This window comes from Eschrichtius robustus, chromosome 9 (assembly GCF_028021215.1).
Source record: "Eschrichtius robustus isolate mEscRob2 chromosome 9, mEscRob2.pri, whole genome shotgun sequence".
NCBI classification, from domain to species: Eukaryota; Metazoa; Chordata; class Mammalia; order Artiodactyla; family Eschrichtiidae; genus Eschrichtius; species Eschrichtius robustus.
The window spans coordinates 8,557,104-8,577,191 of record NC_090832.1 but is presented as its reverse complement, the minus strand read 5'-3'; the positions used below and the strand labels follow the sequence as shown (position 1 = coordinate 8,577,191).

The 20,088-nt window shown below is 42.5% G+C and overlaps 1 protein-coding gene across 4 annotated transcripts in view; it reads left to right on the top strand.

Annotated features, from left to right (window-relative positions):
- The first annotated feature begins 18,689 nt into the window (after positions 1–18,689).
- Positions 18,690–20,088, top strand: part of FNDC1 (fibronectin type III domain containing 1) — a 97,466-nt gene continuing 96,067 nt past the window's right edge. For all 4 annotated transcript variants that reach the window (XM_068551295.1, XM_068551297.1, XM_068551296.1 and 1 more), the window contains exon 1: positions 18,690–18,982. In XM_068551295.1, the coding sequence (XP_068407396.1) occupies positions 18,871–18,982 (112 nt within the window). In that variant the 5' untranslated portion in view covers positions 18,690–18,870. The remainder of the gene's footprint in view (positions 18,983–20,088) is intronic.

Here is a 20,088-nt window from a genome sequence, read left to right as displayed (position 1 = left end):
AAACGGTTGGGGATGATTTGTCCCAAAAGGGGTACCTTAATCAAGCTGGCTAAATATTTCTGCCCTAAGGCTCTACTGAGTCCTATTTTTCCAGAGACTTTGTTATTAATTCTTATTCTTCTAATGCGGTGGGGGGGTTTGTTTTGTTTTGTTTAAATCTAGCTAGATGTGTCTGTGTTGTTTGTTAATGATACAAAGAATATGTGTATTTAATATTTTGACAAATACCTCTAGTTGTCCTCCAATCTGAAGTAGCTGTTTAAACTTCCACCAACAATTGGCAGCTTTGGGGCTTCATTTCACTTTGATTTGTTTTAAACAGTTGTGTGGTGTTATTCAATTTTTCTAATACAATACCACTTCGATTTCCTGATAGAGTGATTCTACTTCTAACTGAGTAAAATGTCATTTTCTCCTGTAGGTTGGCCAATAAACAACTTATTATTCCTAGAATGCGACAGACTTGTATTATCTTGCCAGAAGTATAGTTGATGAAATGGCCCAGGGTCAAGTTAATTTGATTTATAACTGGAGTGATTCACAAGGATATGAACCACAAACCTGGACTCGAAGTATTCCAAAACTGAGTATTCTCACATGGTCACCTTGGCAACTGTAAATAATGACGTAATCCTCAAGTATCAGCAAAAAGAACGGTCAAGTATTGTACAAAAAGTTCCTCTAATTCACATCATGTTTGCCAATTATTTTATTCTTACTTTAAATGTATATTAGAAAAACCAGCTGTAGAAGCTGAACAATTTGAATTGAAGGCATATGAAAAAAAAATCAGATCCTCCAACTGGGCAAATACCATCACTGAAAGCAGTACATGTAGGATTCATTGCCCTGTGTGAAGAAACGTGTCCAGGTGACTTATGGACAATTGGAGCCATAAGTAAAGGTGAAAGATAGTGAGCACTCAATTACCAATAATTGTACCAGGGAGAGTATGGAGAAATGAAATCATGCCCGCCACCAACTTCTTGAAACATTTCCTGCAGTGTGAATAAGGGGGAAAAACTGTACACATTTGACTTTTATCTCCTCTCCTCTCTCCACCTACTTCTGTTGAAATTTAAAGAATGGAAAATGTCCAGAGGAGAGAGAATTAAAATATCCTGGCACAGGGGCTTTGCAAGGTTTTGCCTGAGAGCTGGAGTGCTATTCAGAATATTTGACAGCCAGTATGGTAACGTAAATGAACATATAAGGCAAAATTAAATCAGTTACCGCCATGTGTTTTATAGGATCTTACAAAGGAAGATCACTTGAGTAAATAAAGTTGTGTTGTTTTGTTACTAAGATACGGGGAAAAGATTGCCTTTCACATGGCAAGCGGTACAACTGACAGCAGAGAGATTGCCAAGTGCCTGAAATAAATAAAGACTAGTTGCCAAGGCCTCCAGTATAGACTGCTGATGAGAGTGGACACTGCATTCTGCTCATATTTCACAATTAAGGAAGGTGTTTTCTGTATGGAGTTTCTTTCTTTCTTTTTAAATAAGAGAAAATCAAACAAAAATTTAATAGCATGTATATGCGGGAGAGACCCAAGAAAACTGAGAAACTCCTGGGGGTTCTTTATAGATACTATTTCAGTTTATGGACTATGCCTTGTGTTTTGAGTTTCTTAAGAATTTTTTTAAAACATGAAGTGATGTTAAGTTTTATCTAATAATTTTTCTGAGTCAAATAAGAAGAGCATAAGGTTTTTCTCCTCTAGTCTATTAATGTGGTAGATTACATTTATGCTAATGTTAAACCTTCCCTGAATTCCTGGGAAAGAGCATATTTGGACAAGATATATTTTTGTTTTTATGCTTGACTGGATTTGGTTTGCTAATGTTGTTTAGGATTTTTGCATCAATGTTTATCAGTTAGAGTGTCTTTAATGTTCTCTCACTTTATCATCTTGGTCTAGTTTTGGCATCAAGATTATATTAACCTCATGGAATCCTCCTAGGGGAGCATTTCCTCATTTTACATCTTCTAGAACAGTGGTCCCCAAGGTTTTTGGCACCAGGGACCAGTTTCATGGAAGACAATTTTTCCAATGGACCAGGAGTGAAGGGGTGGAGAGGAAGATGGTTTGGGGATGATTTAAGCACATTACATTTATTGTGCACTTTATTTCTATTATTATTACATTGTAATACATAATGAAATATTTATACAACTGACCATAAAGCAGAATCAGTGAGAGCCCTGAACTTGTTTTCACTTGCCACTCACTGATTTTTGATATGAGCCTGCAAGCAATCGATCTGTTATGGTCTCTGTGTAGTCAAACCTCTCTGCTAATGATAATCTGCATTTGTTGCCATCCCCCAGCGCTAGCATCACCGCCTTGACTCCCCCTCAGATCATCATAAGGAGCGAGCTAGCTAGATCCTTTGCACGCACAGTTCACAGTAGGGTTCGCACTCCTATGAGAATCTAATGCGGCCACTGATCTGACAGGAGGGGGAGCTCAGGCAGTAATGTGAGCGATGGGGAGCGGTTGTGAATACAGATGAAGCTTCGCTCGCTCACCCGCCGCTCACCTCCTGCTCTGAGGCCCAGTTCCTAACAGGCCATGAACTGGTGCTGGTCCATGGCCTGGGGGTTAGGGACCCCTGTTCTAGAAGATAAGAACAATTTTTCTTTGAAAGTTATGTACAATTTGCTCACAAAATTGGCTGAACTTGCTATTTTCCTCGTAGGAAGATTTTAAACTACTGATTAAATTTCTCTAATAATTGTAGGACCATTTGGGCCTTCTCTTTCTTCTTGAGTCAAGTTTAATAACTTATAATTTTCCAGGAGTTTATTTCGTATAAGTTTTCAAATTTATTAGCATTATATTTATGAGCAGATTAAGTAATTATGATGAACAGATAAAACAACTATGATACTTCATAATATTTTCTTTTCCTTTTAATATCTGCTGTTTATGTAGTTGTGTCTTCTTTTTTTTAAGTTCCTATTTACCCTTTATCTGTGCCTTCTTTCCTTTTTTTCTTAATAAATTTCACTAAATATTTAGTTATTACTCTAAGGACCATTTTCTATTTTTATTTTTATCTTTATTTATTTATTTATTTATTTATTTTGATAGGTAAGAAGTGGATTTATTTAGAGACATACACATTCCATAGACAGAATGCGGTCCATCTCAAAAGGTAAAAGTGACCTTGGGAAAAACACACTCCACAGACAGAGTGTGGGCGGGGATTTCCAGGAATTGAGCCACCACTTACTTTTGGGCTTTTATGGTTGACCTTGAAACTGTCATGACGCCTGTGGGTATGTCAGTTAGCTAATGCATTTACAGTGAGTGTATGAGGCTCAAGGTCTACTGGAAGGTGAATCTTCTGCCATCTTGGACCTAGTTGGTTCTAACCAGTTTATGTCATATCCTCAAGGGCTATGTCATTCTTTTAAAGGTTGTGCCCTGCCCCCTTCCTTCCTGTTTTACTTCCCCCTCAGAGATTTTACTCCCATATTCTTAAGGGAAGCAGAGGGGCAATGGTCCGTCTTCTGTAACTGCTTCAAGGCTGAGTAGGGGCATTGACCCTGCCTGTCAGGGAGCAAAGATCTCTGGATGCCTGATCTAGGGGCCCCAGTAAGGACCATTTTTAAAAATTATACTCTCTGTTGTAGCTGTGGATTTCTTTTCATTAATGTCTGCTCTTTTTTTTTTTTTTAATTTTTACTATTGCCTTCCTTTTCCTTTAAAGAGTTTATTCTCTATTCTTGTTCTTTTCTTAACTTCTTAATTGGGCATTTAGCTTATTTTCAATGTTATAATTTTAAATCCAGGTGTTTGAGGTTACATATGTTTTTCTCATATATGAATATTTAAGGCTATACACTTTCTAGTTTTGCAACATCCTATGTGTTATGATATGTACAGAACTTATTATTGTTCAGTTCTGAGCATTTAAAAATTTCTGTTATGATTTTGTCTATGTTGAATTTCCAAATATAGATTTAAAAGTTTTATTTTATTATTTTAAAAAATAAATTTATTTATTTATTTTTGGCTGAGTTGGGTCTTTGTTGCTGCATGTGGGCTTTCTCTAGTTGCAGAGAGCAGGGGCTTCTCTTCATTGTGGTGCATGGGCTTCTCATTGTGGTGGCTTCTCTTGTTGCGGAGCACGGGCTCTAAGTGTGCGGGTTTCCATAGTTGTGGCATGTGGGCTCAGTAGTTGTGACTTGTGAGCTCTAGAGTGCAGGCTCAGTAGTTGTGGTTCACGGGCTTAGTTGCTCTGTGGCATGTAGGATCTTCCTAGACCAGGGATCAAACCCATGTCCTCTGCATTGGCAGGTGGATTCTTAGCCACTGTGCCACCAGGGAAGTCCCTAAAAATTTTATTTTTGACTTTGATTTCTGACTTCACTGCACTTTGGTAAGAGATCATAGTCTGTATGACACCTATTTTTTTTTTTTTGAAATTTGATCTGCCTTCTTTATGGCCTAGTTCATGGCCAATTTTTATAAATGTTCCATGTGTGCTCAATAATAATGTATATTCTGTATATGATCAATAAATCGAGCTTGTTAATTGTTTAAATATTCTACAGCTTTACTACTTTATCTGATTTATATATCCATAATTGAGGAAGGAATGTTGAAATCTCTCCTCTCTTGGTTTAGAAGCTATACATTCTATATTTTTTAGTTGTTACTCTTAAAATTTTGCTGCACTTAATTAAAAAATCTAAATTAAATTTCCCAACCTCGTTTCTGGACAATATATGTTTATTTTAACACTCTTAACAATGATTACCCCAACTAGATTTCATTCTTTTGTGATTCAGTATTTTAGTTGTCTTCTTTTGTAACTCCATAATTATATATTATTTTTATTATATTACACAACTGGTATTTGTTTATATTTACCTACATATTTCCAAAGTCCTTTGCTCACCTTCCGTCTTTGCATCTCAGACCTTTATTCTGAGTTCATTCTTTTAGAAGTTCCTGTAGTAAAGGTTTATAGGTAGTAGGTACTCTCAAATTTTATTTATCTGAAAATGCCTTTATTTTATTTGATTCTTAAAAGATAATTTTGCTGGGCACACAATTCTAGATCTGAGGTTATTTTCTCTCAAAGTCTGAAGATATTATTCCACCATCTTCAACCTCCTGTTGTTGAGAAGATTGCTGTTCAACTTAGTCCTTTTGTAGGTGTTCTCTCATTTATTTCTGGCTGCTTTTAATCATCTCATTACACTCTGTGTTTTCAACATCACTACAATGTACTTAGGTGTGTATTTTTTTGTATTTATCCAGGTTGGTGTTTGCTATGCTTCATACATTGATGGGTTTATATCTTTCATTAATTTTAGCCATTGTTTCTTTGAATATTTCTTCTTCTCTATTCTGTTTTTTTCTTCTGGGACTCTTTTTTCCATATCTCTTTTTTTAAAATATATTTCCCTCTCTTTGTATCTATGTGCTGCAATTTTAGTAATTTCTTCTGACAGTCTTCCAGTTCTCTAATTGTCTCTTCTGCCATGTCTAATCTGCTATTTAACTATTCACTCAGCTTTTATTATTCATGGTAGTATTTTTAATTTATGACTTATTTTGGCTATTGTTCAAACCATTATTTTTTTGATTCTGTTTTTATTTAATCATATCATGTATAATTATTTTATTTATTTTTTTAAAACAGACTTTATTGAAACATAATACTAATACAGAAAAGTACACAAATTATAAATGTATAGGTCAATAAATGTTCACAAAGTGAGCACATTTATATAGTCAGGACTAGATCAAGAAACAGACCATTACCCCAGAAGCCCTCGTGTCCCCCTTCTAATCAAGGGTAACCAATATCCTGACTTCTTACAACAACATAGGTGAGTTCTATGTATCTTTGAAATTTAATAAATGGAATCATTTAGTAAATAGGTTTTGTGTGTCTGGCTTCTTTTGCTCAGCGTTATATTTGTGAGATGAATTCAGTGTAAGCATGTAATTTAAGTTTTTTTTAAAATTTAATTTAATTTATTTTTTTATACAGCAGGTTCTTATTAGTTATCCATTTTATACACATCAGTATATACATGTCAATCCCAATCTCCCAATTCATCACTCCACCACCCTGACCCCCCACTGCTTCCCCCCTTTGGTGACCATACGTTGTTCTCTACATCTGTGTCTCAATTTCTGTACCGCAAACCAGTTCATCTGTACCACTTTTCTAGGTTCCACATATATGCGTTAATATACGATATTTGTTTTTCTCTTTCTGACTTACTTCACTCTGTATGACAGTTTCTAGATCCATCCATGTCTCTACAAATGACCCAATTTCCTTCCTTTTTATGGCTGAGTAATATTCCATTGTATATATGTACCACACCTACTTTATCCATTTGTCTGTCAATGGGCATTTAGGTTGCTTCCATCACCTGGTTATTGTAAATAGTGCTGCAGTGATAATTGGAGTGCATGTGTCTTTTTCAATTATGGTTTTCTCTGGGTATATGCCCAGGAGTGGGATTGCTGGGTCATATGATAATTCTATTTTTAGTTTTTTAAGGAACCTCCATACTGTTCTCCATAGTGGCTGTATCCATTTACAGTCCCACCAACAGTGCAAGAGGGTTCCCTTTTCTCCACACCCTCTCCAGCATTTGTTGCTTGTAGATTTTCTGATGATGCCCATTCTAACTGGTGTGAAGTGATACCTCATTGTAGTTTTGATTTGCATTTCTCTAATAATTAGTGATGTTGAGCAGCTTTTCATGTGCTTCTTGGCCATCTGTATGTCTTCTTTGGAGAAATGTCTATTTAGGTCTTCTGTCCATTTTTGGATTGGGTTGTTTGTTTTTTTAATATCGAGCTGCCTGAGCTGTTTATATATTTTGAGATTAATCCTTTGTCCGTTGACTCGTTTGCAAATATTTTCTCCCATTCTGAGGGTTGTCTTTTCGTCTTGTTTATGGTTTCCTTTGCTGTGCAAAAGCTTTTAAGTTTCATTAGGTGCCATTTGTTTATTTTTGTTTTTATTTCCATTACTCTAGGAGGTGGATCAAAAAAGATCTTGCTGTGATTTATGTCAAAGAGTGTTCTTCCTATGTTTTCCTCTAAGAGTTTTATAGTGTCCAGTCTTAAATTTAGGTCTCTAATCCATTTTGAGTTTATTTTTGTGTATGGTGTTAGGGAGTGTTTTAATTTCATTCTTTTACATGTAGCAGTCCAGTTTTCCCAGCACCACTTATTGAAGAGACTGTCTTTTCTCCATTGTATATCCTTGCCTCCTTTGTCATAGATTAGTTGACCATAGGTGCGTGGGTTTATCTCTGGGATTTCTATCTTGTTCCATTGATCTATGTTTCTGTTTTTCTGCCAGTACCATATTGTCTTGATTACTGTAGCTTTGTAGTGTAGTCTGAAGTCAGGGAGTCTGATTCCTCAGCTCCGTTTTTTTCCCCTCAAGACTGCTTTGGCTATTCGGGGTCTTTTGTGTCTCCATACAAATTTTAAGATTTTTTGTTCTAGGTCCGTAAAAAATGCCATTGGTAATTTGATAGGGATTGCATTGAATCTGTAGATTGCTTTGGGTAGTATAGTCAATTTCACAATATTGATTCTTCCAATCCAAGAACATGGTATATCTCTCCATCTGTTAGTGTCATCTTTAATTTCTTTCATCAGTGTCTTATTGTTTTCTGCATACAGGTCTTTTCTCTCCCTAGGTAGGTTTATTCCTAGGTATTTTATTCTTTTTGTTGCAATGGTAAATGGGAGTGTTTCCTTAATTTCTCTTTCAGATTTTTCATCATTAGTGTATAGGAATGCAAGAGATTTCTGTGCATTAATTTGGTATCCTGCAACGTTACCAAATTCATTGATTAGCTCTAGTAGTTTTCTGGTGGCATCTTTAGGATTCTCTGTGTATAGTATCACGCCATCTGCAAACAGTGACAGTTTCACTTCTTCTTTTCCAATTTGTATTCCTTTTATTTCTTTTTCTTCTCTGATTGCCGTGGCTAGGAGTTCCAAAACTATGTTGAATAATAGTGGTGAGAGTGGACATCCTTGTCTTGTTCCTGATCTTAGAGGAAGCGCTTTCAGTGTTTCACCATTGAGAATGATGTTTGCTGTGGGCTTATCGTATATGGCCTTTATTATGTTGAGGTAGGGTCCCTCTATGCCCACTTTCTGGAGAGTTTTTATCATAAATGGGTGTTGAATCTTGTCAAAAGCTTTTTCTGCATCTATTGAGATGATCACATGGTTTTTATTCTTCAATTTGTTAATATGGTGTATCACATTGATTGATTTGCGTATATTGAAGAATCCTTGCATCCCAGGGATAAATCTCTCTTGATCATGGTGTATGATCCTTTTAATGTGTTGTTGGATTCTGTTTGCTAGTATTTTGTTGAGGATTTTTGCATCTATATTCATCAGTGATATTGGTCTGTAATTTTCTTTTTTTGTAGTATCCTTGTCTGGTTTTGGTATCAGGGTGATGGTGGCCTCATAGAATGAGTTTGGGAGTGTTCCTGCCTCTGCAATGTTTTGGAAGAGTTTGAGAAGGATGGGTGTCAGCTCTTCTTTAAATGTTTGATAGAATTCACCTGTGAAGCCATCTGGTCCTTGACTTTTGTTTGTTGGAAGATTTTTAATCACAGGTTCAATTTCATTACTTGTGATTAGTCTGTTCATATTTTCTCTTTCTCCCTGGTTCAGTCTTGGGAGGTTATACCTTTCTAAGAATTTGTTCATTTCTTCCAGGTTGTCCATTTTATTGGCATAGAGTTGCTTGTAGTAGTCTCTTAGGATGCTTTGTATTTCTATGGTGTCTGTTGTAACATCTCCTTTTTCATTTCTGATTTTATTGATTTGAGTCCTCTCCCTCTTTTTCTTGATGAGTCTGGTTAATGGTTTATCAATTTTGTTTATCTTCTCAAAGAACCAGCTTTTAGTTTTATTGATCTTTGCTATTGTTTTCTTTGTTTCTATTTCATTTATTTCTGCCCTCATCTTTATGATTTCTTTCCTTCTGCTAACTTTGGGTTTTGCTTGTTCTTCTTTCTCTAGTTCCTTTAGGTGTAACGTTAGATTGTTTATTTGAGATTTTTCTTGTTTCTTGAGGTAGGCTTGTATACCTATAAACTTCCCTCTTAGAACTGCTTTTGCTGCATCCCATAGGTTTTGGATCGTCGTGTTTTCATTGTCATTTGTCTCTAGGCAGTTTTTGATTTCCTCTTTGATTTCTTCAGTGATCACTTGGTTATTTAGTAACGTATTGTTTAGCCTCCATGTGTTTGTGTTTTTTACGTTTTTTTCCCTGTAATTGATTTCTAATCTCATAGCGTTGTGGTCAGAAAAGATGCTTGATATGATTTCAATTTTCTGAAATTTACTGAGGCTTGATTTGTGATCCAAGATATGATCTATCCTGGAGAATGTTCCATGCACAGTTGAGAAGAAAGTGTAATCTGTTGTTTTTGGATCGAATGTGCTATAAATATCAAGTAAATCTATCTGGTCTATTGTGTCATTTAAAGCTTGTGTTTCCTTATTAATTTTCTGTTTGGATTATCTGTCCATTGGTGTACGTGAAGTGTTAAAGTCCCCCACTATTTTTGTGTCACTGTCAATTTCCTCTTTTATAGCTGTTAGCAGTTGCCTTATGTATTGAGGTGCATGCACCTATGTTGGGTACATATATATTTATAATTGTTATATCTTCTTCTTGGATTGATCCCTTGATCATTATGTAGTGTCCTTCCTTGTCTCTTGTAACATTCTTTATTTTAAAGTCTATTTTATCTGATATGAGTATTGTTACTCCAGCTTTCTTTTGATTCCCATTTGCATGGAATATCTTTCTCCATCCCCTCACTTTCAGTCTGTATGTGTCCCTAGGTCTGAAGTGGGTCACTTGTAGACAGCATATATATGGGTCTTGTTTTTGTATCCATTCAGCAAGCCTGTGTCTTTTGGTTGGAGCATTTAATCCATTCACGTTTAAGGTAATTATTGGTATGTATATTCCTATTACCATTTTCTTAATTGTTTTGGGTTTGTTTTTGCACGTCCTTTTCTTCTCTTGTGTTTCCCACTTAGAGAAATTCCTTAAGCATTTGTTGTAGAGCTGGTTTGGTGGTGCTGAATTCTCTCAGCTTTTGCTTGTCTGTAAATCTTTTGATTTCCCTGTCGAATCTGAATGAGATCCTTGCTGGGTAGAGTAATCTGGGTTGTAGGTTTTTCCCTTTCATCACTTTAAGTATATCATGCCACTCGCTTCTGTCTTGTAGAGTTTCTGCTGAGAAATCAGCTGTTAACCTTATGGGAGTTCCCTTGTATGTTATTTGTCGTTTTCCCCTTGCTGCTTTCAAGAATTTTTCGTTGTCTTTAATTTCTACCAATTTGATTACTATGTGTCTCGGCGTGTTTCCCCTTGGGTTTATCCTGTATGGGACTCTCTGTGCTTCCTGGACTTGGGTGGCTATTTCCTTTCCCATGTTAAGGATGTTTTTGACTATAATCTCTTCAAATATTTTCTCTGGTCCTTTCTCTCTCTCTTCTCCTTCTGGGACTCCTATTATGTGAATGTTGTTGTGTTTAATGTTGTGCCAGAGGTCTCTGAGGCTGTCTTCATTTCTTTTCATTCTTTTTTCTTTATTCTGTTCTGTAGCAGTGAATTCCACCATTCTGTCTTCCAGGTCACTTATCCGTTCTTCTGCCTCAGTTACTCTGCTATTGATTCCTTCTAGTGTAGTTTTCATTTCAGTTATTGTATTGTTCATCTCTGTTTGTTTGTTCTTTAATTCTTCTAGGTCTTTGTTAAACATATCTTGCGTCTTCTCGATCTTTGCCTCCATTGCTTTTCCAGGGTCCTGGATCATCTTCAATATCATTATTCTGAATTCTTTTTCTGGAAGGTTGCCTATCTCCACTTCATTTAGTTGTTTTTCTGGGGTTTTATCTTGTTCCTTCATCTGGTACATAGCCCTCTGCCTTTTCATCTTGTCTATCTTCCAATGAATGTGGTTTTTGTTCCACAGGCTGCAGGATTGTAGGTCTTCTTGCTTTTGCTGTCTGCCCTCTGCCATTTTGTATTTTGAATCTAATAATTCCAATATCTAAAGTACTTGGGAGCCAAAGTCTTGTTTCTGCTGACACTTCTTATGGCGTTTGTTTCTTTGGAGATTTATGATCTCATATTTGATTGATCGTAAACTGTGGGTCTGGAAGTGGGATGTGTTCAGCAGATGGTTCTGGGGGACTTACTTCTGAAAAACCAGGGCTAAACAGGCTTTCCACTGATTTGTGTTTTATATGAAAAAGGAGAAAATAAGCCCAGAGATACAATCTTGAATGGATGATTCACTCTTGAATGAATGAAAAGAATACAGGTCTGGTAGCGGCATCCACATCCAAGGGGTATCAGAGCCAAGGCAGAGGTAGATAGTGAGAGCGGTCCAGTCCTCAGTCTGGAGGCCCTCAGTCCACCGGCCAGAGGATGTGTTTGCCAAGGAGATGCTCCTCCCTCAGGTGAGAAGCCCTGGCAGTCTCTCTTCCTGGAGAACCTGTGACAGTTCTCCAGTTGGTTGGTTGGCTCAGCAGTTTCAAGGTTTCCTTGTGATCTCTGAAACATTGCGTATTTTCTTTTTTGCCAAAAGTTAAAATAAGACATCTTGCTTTTAAAAATACATTCTAATGACATTTTCATGTTAGGCTCTACAAACCAAGCTAGCAAAGGCCTAAAGAGAATATCCAGCTTGATTAATTAACCTAATTAACCTGTTCAGGAGTTTGCTAACTCTCACAATATGCAAAGTGACCACAATTTGATTGCTACATTTGAACCTCTGTTTGATATAAAGTTAATTAAACCATGCAGATAAATCGCATTAAAGTGAATGATACACGATTGGATCTTGTACTTTGTTGCTACCAAAATATCTTTTTTCTGAAAGACAATTCCATACACCGTGTCTTACTCATGTTTGTGCCTCCAGTGTTTATCATAGTGCTTGACACATCGTAGGTACTCCATGAACGTTTGTTGGAGAAATAAATTATTTAAAAATGATTCCCTAGGGCCTAGTGTGTTCTCCACATTCTTCATGGATTTATGGGATAGTAAATAAGAAGGGGAGCTCGCCATGAAGTCAGGAACAAGAACACATGATGATAAACTGTGTGATGCAGACTATAAGTGCTAAGAAATTTGCAGGGAGAAATTCTTTGAGGGGCTAGTCAGGAAAGGCTTCCAGGAGGAGGTGGCATAAGCTTTGAATCCAAGCTGCAAAAAACATTTGTTGAAGTGATGGTTAGATGAAGGGAAAATGGGTTGGGGCTTCTAGGTTCAAGGAGGAACATGAGAGGGCACAGAGGAGGGGTGGCCTAGGTGGCCTAGTGGAGCACCGAAGGGGGAAACCCTGCATCATTTCCATCCATGGGATGCTATACAGGCCCCGCTACATGCAGTGATGCTGCAAATGGAATCCATCCTGGAAGGGCCCACTCATAGAATTTACGAGCTGCAATATATGTTATATTTATGAGCACACAAGAAGGATACTTGTCATGAAAGCAAACCAGAAGATTATAATCTAGTTTAAAAACATGCCCAAGGACACAGGATGGTGAGATACACTGACAAAGGGCACCAGAGACAATGGCATAAATAAGAAGGGGAGGCAGTGGAGGGTAGAATGTCATGTTTGGTGACCCTGTAGAGTAGGCGTTCTGGGGCCTGTGCAGGTGGCATGTCCTCCCTAGCAACGTGGCCTCAGCTGGAACAAAGGTGAGTGAGCTTGGAGGAAAGATTCAAAGAGAAACAAATCATTGGTCAGTGAACCTGGGGATCTGCATGAAAGCAGGGGTGCTGCTACAGCATCAACCCGTGGTAGCTGGCCTCCAGGTCGGCCCTCCATGATCTGCACCTCCTGGTATTCATGCCTTTGTGTAGTCCCCTCCCACGTTAAATCAAGGTTGGTCTGTGCCACCAACAGAATGTGTTGGAAGTGACTGTGGGTGACTTCCAAGGCTGGTGGTAAAAGGATTGCTACTTCTGCCTTGGACTTCTGCATTGCCTGCTCTAGGGAATACCAACTGCAGACACTCAGCTCTCCGGGAGGCCCAGTCGGAGAGGAGCCGAGGTCCCCATCCAACAGCCAGCACGGACTTGCCAGCCACATGAGCGAGGCTCCTCGGAAGTGCATCCTCCAGCCCAGTCCAAACTTCAGATGACAGCAGCCCCAGCAGACATTCTGACTGCAACTCACAAGAGACCTCCAGCAGCCCCACCAAGCTGCTTCCAAATTCCTGACCCACAGACACTATGAGGAATAGTCTAGGAGTATTGCTTTCAGCCACTAATACTTGGAATAATTGGAACACAATCCTTCTGGAAAATAAGCAAAAACACAAAAAAACAAGCCTGTCACATCTCTGGGTAACCGTTCAGTCATGGACATGAGGCGGGGTCAGACAAAGGCAGGTGGAAGGCGGCCAGATGTGCTTTCTTAGCACAATGCCTGGGCCAACTTCTGAAACTGCCAACTGCAACCTGAAGACCGTCCTTCCTGAGCTCTTGTTCCACTCCAATTGATTAACGCCTCCCCCCGCCCCAACTGGGCTCTTTTAATTCCACAGGATTACAGTGGATGCACTTGATATCCCCCTATGGGAAGCACACATAGGGTTAAAGCCTCCTTGGGGAAAAAAAGAGAACAAGGGAAGGGTAGGGAGAGGTAATACTGAGAACAATTCCTGTAAGCTTCAAGGGCTGACATCACAGCCCTCTGGGCTGTAATTCGTTCCTCTCTGACCTGGAGTGTGAGCTGGGTGAGGTAAGGGCTGCCTGACTCGCAGCCACATGTGCATCCCCAGATGCTAACACATCACTTGACACAAAAATATCTGTTCAATAAAGGTCCTAGAAAGGAATAGATTCATGAATGATTTCCCTATAGCCCAAGCCCTAAGCCCGTTGACAAGAGGTAGAGGATAGAACTGGAGTATCTAGCTGCTTCCATTTACAGTATGTGTGACTTATGGTCCCGGGATACAGGTCTGTGGGCTTGTACATCATGGCAAGAGAAACATTCTCAGAATCCCTAACAGTTACTGTGCTAGACTGGATATCTGACATCTTAATCCTTTATGTTTCACTAATTCCCAGGATATCTGTACAAAAGAGAACTTGCCTTGGCACTGCCTTGCAGGGGGAACAAGTTAGAACTTCTGTGCAAAGAAAGCACGTTTCAGGCAGTGATGGATTTACAGCAGTTTGTTTAAGGAGTACCTTCCAAACCCTGAGAAGATGCATGATGTAATATTCAGGTCTTGGCGATTGTTGGCTCAGAAGGATCTCTCACCATTTGGATGATAAGGAGGTGTCTCTGATAAATGTGTAGTGGACATGGGGCAGGCCAGGCAAAACATATTTTTATTTGCACTTTCTGCCTTGGTCCTGATGCTTTTATTGAAAATCTGATAGAGAAGGGGTTTTTGGAGATGCATGGTATCGTGGCAAAGACATGCATTTGGGGTCAGGAGTGTTGGACTCTCACCCTCACGGGTCACTAGTGTGGGTGGACACGGCATATGACCTCTCAGGGCCTTGGTTTTCTCTCTGTAAGATCAGAGTGATGCCTCTGACGTTCTTGTGGGACGTGGAACAAAATGGTTACCCCTCAAGAAAATTTGATGAAGCGTTATTTTATTTCATCGCTGGTTAGAAGCAACCAGCTTTTTTCTCCCATGTCAAGGTGGAATCTACTTGCCTATGTTGATTTGCTCTTTTCTTTTCCCTTTCCCCTCTGTTTATGGAAACCTAGAGACTGATGTTTCCCTCCAGGCCTGTTGTGCCTGAATTAATGCTCTCCCCCCATCACTCCAAGCACTGTGGGTATGCCATCTCTTTCATTCTACTTCTATGTAGAGTCTTTTAAAAGTTTTGTGCACATCACCGTTGTGTAATGGATATCGTACAATGTCCTGCTGCTGTCACGGCACAGAGACAGATTCAAATATGGTGCTTAAAAAGGAATTCAAGAGCCAAGAGCCAGACTGAAGCCTGAACAAGATTTGATGTCGGATGACAGTATGAGACATGCATTGTAGTTGGTACTGGATGGCCATCTGAACTAGGTTTCTATTTCTCCACATGAAACAGGAAAACAGCATTTGAATCTATTTTGCTGCATAGGAATGCCATGACAATGTGTATGGGGAGTGCTGAACTCTCTGAATGTATAGTTATTTAAAAATTAACTAGAACCAGAGATAGCGTGCCTGGACACAGATTGATTTGTAAAGCTAGGAATAAGCCATAGAAATAACTTGGAGGCAGGCTAGTAAAGGATTGCAATTAAATAGCTGAGGATCTGCCTAGCCCAAAGATGACATTGTTCTGTTTCGTTCTGACAAACAAAATAGAAGCAACAACCACGAGCTTAAGAAATTATGTGAAAAAATAATAAAGTCTATCAGGACAAGTGCAACAATAGAGTGGACAAAGAAATGACCAGAAGGAAGGACACTTCAGAGAGCTTATATTTTTGAGATGATCACATTCAGGACAGATGACCATGGCTCTTAGGTCAGGTGTTTTGAGATCTTTTAAAAGGTTTTAAAAACCTTTACAATTTCTCTTAGGACTTTTAAGATTAAACACACTCTTAAGTTTGTAATCAAATCACAATCCAGAGTCATAAATGTTAGGTATTTCATTTACTATCCAACAGCCCATGGCCAGTTGTTCTGATCTAGTCATCAAAACTCTAAAGTTGGAGGTGATTTTGCATTTTACTTTACTCTGAGATGTCCAAAGAAGAAAGTGGCTCTAATAACGAACATGCTGGGGAGGTAGGTGAATGCACGTGTATTTCACGAGGAAGGAAGGAAACTACCCTTCGATGAGCCTTCCCTGTGAGCTTCTGCACGCTATGCCATGTAATCATTTTCTTAAAACTAAACTGAAGAGTGAAATCCTGAAATTACAAAAGTCCTAATGGAGAGTTAATGCCCAGGGTGAGAACAGTGTGACTTCTTGTATTGCCAATTCTCTTTCTCTGTTCCCTCTTGTCCAGTGTGTCAGAAAATCATCTTACCTGTACCTTCAAGCTGTACCGAGAGTCTCATTAGTTCTCATCTCCTCCATGGCTATCCAGTCCGAGCACCATCTTCCCTCACCTTGATCATAAAAGCCTGCTTACTGGCCTTTCGCTTCCACGTAAACCTTGTCACGGCACTCTTCTCATCAGGGTCCTCCAATGCGCTCCCCCGCCCCTCCACCGTGGGATAAAAGCCTAAATCTTAATGGAGCCTGCATTGTCCTTACTACGATGTTCCCCATCTTTTAAAACTTATCTCCTGCTAACTTTCAATCACTGCTGTTTTTAGTGTTTTAGATCCCCCGTGCCTAGAGCAGTGTCAGGCACGAAGTAGATACACAATAAATATTGGTTGAATGAGCAAATGAATGGCAGCTGATCTATCAGTATTTCCTGGAACTTACTGTGTGCTTGGTACTGTGATGGCCTTTTTGGGTGGCAGACAGGACATAAAGGTAAATCTTGATTCTCATCCTCCTGAGGACAGGGGGAAGGTACTGGTTAGAACTCATGGGTTGCGAGGTAGAAATCCTACTCCAACTTAGCCAAAGAAAACTTTTGTCTCCCGGAAGCAATCTTCAGGAAGGACAGAGCTGGGGCTGGAGCCCAGGACTTGCCCACTTGCACGATTCTTTCTCCCTGATTGGTTGTTCTCTATGTTTTGGCTTCAGTCTCTCTGGATGGTACCCTCGAGGCTGGAGCCAGACACACAGGCCCCTCTTGGCTACTGTATCAGTTTCTTGCGGCCGTTGTAACAATTACCAGTTTGTGGGCTTAAAACAACCAAAATTTATTCTCTCAGTTCTGGAGGCCAAAAGCCTGAAATTCTTTCCACTGGACTGAAATCAAGATGCTGGCAGGACTGTGCTCCCTGCAGAAGCTCTAGGGGAGAATCTGGTCCTTGCCTCTGACAGCTGCTCATGGCTGCTTGTGTGCCATGGCTTGTGGCTGCATCACTCCCATCTCTACCTCTGTGCACACATTGTCTCCTCTTCTATGTATCTCAGATCTCCTTCTCCTTCTTATAAGGACACATGTAATAGTATTTAGGGCCCACCAGATAATCCAGGATAATCTCTCCATCTCAAGATGCTTCACTTAATCACATCTGCAAAGACTTTTTTTCCCCCCTCTGTATAAGGTAACATTCATGGGTTCCAGGGATTAAGACATGGACATCTTTGGTGGGGGGGGGGGCATATTTCAGCCTACCTCAGCTACCATCCTTCAGCATCCATGAATGACCGGAGGAAAAAAACTTTTTCACCAGCTCCAACGAGAAAAGTCCTGACTCTGACTGACCCTGCTTGGGCCACTGGCGATCCTTGGACCAACTTGGGTGGGAAAGAGGGTGGTTGGGAGGGGACAGGCCCCACTGGAGCCGCTTGGTTGGAGTAGAGGAGGGGGTTTATTATTCCCGGAATAAGAGCAGGGAGGGGGGGTGCTGGGCAGACCAAGGCCATAGCGCGTTAAATGGCGGGGGGGGAAACATTGCAAAACTGGGGAGTAATTAAACATTAAAATGGTTGCAACCTGCAGGAAGAGTTCTGGGAGCTCATAGACCTTGCAGGATGAATGAAGACCTGGGACCCAGGGCAACGTTTTCCCGAAAGGAAGGCCATAGAATTCTGCCTTTCCTGGGTGCTCACTGGGCAAGCGGCGCCTGCCAGGGCTTAACCGCGCGGATATGGTGTTTCCGTTCAGAAAAGAGATGCTGTGTTTCTTTTTCGTCAGTCGAGAATTCGTCTTGCAATCTTTTCCTCTTTGCAGAAGGACACAAGTCTGGTCAAGTTGTGGCCTGTCACGACGGAGGGCTGACTCGACCTTAGGTTGTGAGCTGCAGTCACATGAGGTCTGCGAGGACGCTGCTGGGCGACGGCGGCACCTGCGCCCAGAGCGCGGACCTGCCCGGGCGCAGGCGTCCTGCTCGCCTCCAGGGGCTCTCCCAGTCCGCTCGGACGGGCGGCGAGGCTTCCGAGGCGGAGAGCCGACCACAGATAGGTGGGAATCGGGAGAGGTATCCCTAGGCCGTGCTAACATCATAGAGATCGGAGGAAGCGAGGCCGGGCGAGTGCTCGGCCCTGAGTGCTCCGCGCTTACAGAACGCTGCCTTTGAACCCAGTTCAGGCGCTCCGCAGAAACCACAGCCGGGAGCAGCGGTATCTCAGGACATTAAACCCCCCTTTCCCGGGCGCGGGGTGTGGGGAAGACCGGGGAGAGCCGCAGGGACGACCGCAACAGGCTGACAGAGGTGAAGGCGCCTGGCTCGGGTCCCCAACGTTGAAGCCAGAGGTATTTAAGGTGACAGAGGGCATGCCTGGGCTTGGCAAGGATTGGAGGTGATGGGCCATCCCCGCAGCCAGAAAGCCGGAGAGGTTAGACAGCGGGAGCGCACGCCCGCACAGCAATCCCTGCGTTTCTAGACCCGCCCAGCGCTTTTCCCGGGCGCTTGGGCACCCTGAGCCGCGGCCCCGCGCCCCGCCCGCCTCGGGCCGTCACCCCGCCACCCTCGCCGCCCCCGCAGCCCGCACGTCGGCAGGGGGCGCCCGCGCGCGGCTAAAAGGCGCGGCCGGCGGCCGGCGGCCTCAGTGCGGAGCGCGGCGGCCGCGGCGCGAGCAGGGGGCGATCGGCGCAGGGCCCGGGCGCGCAGGCGCGACGCAGAGCGCTCCGACGCACACCGACGGCGGGGACCCGACGGCGGCCCCTCTGCGCTCCCAGGCTCCAGCCCAGCGCCCACCCGGCAGCCGCCCGGCCCAGCCCGCCGCGCACCCCGGGCTCCCGATGGCGCCCGAGGTCGGGGCGTCCCCGCGGGCTCGGCCCCCGCTGCCCTGGGCGGCGCTGCTGTTCCTGGCCGCGCTGCTGCTGCCAGTCGTCTCCTCGGCGGGGGCTCCAGGTATGCGCAGTCCCGGCCTCGGCCGCCCGGCTCTCCGCGCCTCCTCACCGCTTCCCTGTCCGCCTTCCGTGCGCCGCTCACCGCGTGTCGCTCGGGGGGCCGCCGGCCTGCGCTGCACTGGCTGCATGTCCTGTCACTAACCTGTGCGTCCTCACCGCTCGCGGGTCGCGGCGCGGAGGGGCGGCTGGGGACGCGGGTCCGGGCATTCGGAGCCTCGCGCGCTGCAGGCGGGACCGGGGACACGGTTGGCGGCAGGGGACCTCAGCGCAAAGCGGTTTCAGCTTTGCCGTCGGACGCCCGGAAGACTCAGCAGTCTAACATTCCGGGAACATTCCGGCAAAGAAAAGAAGGGAGGAAAAAAAAGAAAAGAAAAGAAAGGCGGCCTCTCGGCGCTGCGGTGGGGGGAGGGGTGACGCTTTCCTTTGCCCAGAATTTCCCCGTGGGCATCCTTCTTTCCTCCAGTTCACCTGCCCCGAGGCAGGGATGCCTGGTGAAGGACGGCACTCGGGAGACCAGAGGGAGGCAGAGAGGCAGGACTGTTCTAGAAGGGCACGGGGATAGCTGTGAGCCGCCGCGGGGCGATCGGGTACCTCGGTGCCCAAGGAGAAGCCGCGCTCTTACGTTGCCTCTCGGTGGGAAGTTTGGAGCTGGGAAGAGGACATCTGTCTTGAGAGGAGGGAGAGGGGAGAGGGAGAGTCAGTTCGGGAGAAGCTCACCATTCCCCGAAGGCTGAGGCTGGAGACGGGGGTGGATGATTTCTTTGGGGGCAGAAATGTGAGCAACGCTTTTCAGAAAATGCAAGCGCGCTGTTTTCAGATTTCTTGTACGTCTCCCGCAGAGCGAGACAAAGTTTTCATCCCTAAGCCGTTGGTGGCCCTTGTTTCCACCTCCTGTGCAGGCATTTTCACACTTGACAACTGAGTGGCTTTTATTTATGTCATCGGTTTGTAGGAATCCAAGAAGTCAACATTTTTGTTGATACTGCTCACTCCCAGCTGGGTTATAAAAATTCAGATGCGATTCTCAGGAGGGCTACTTGCTTTATGATTCTATTTAGTGTCTCGATTGCCCTCCTGCTACAAGGGAAAGGGGAAAAGTTGGGGGTC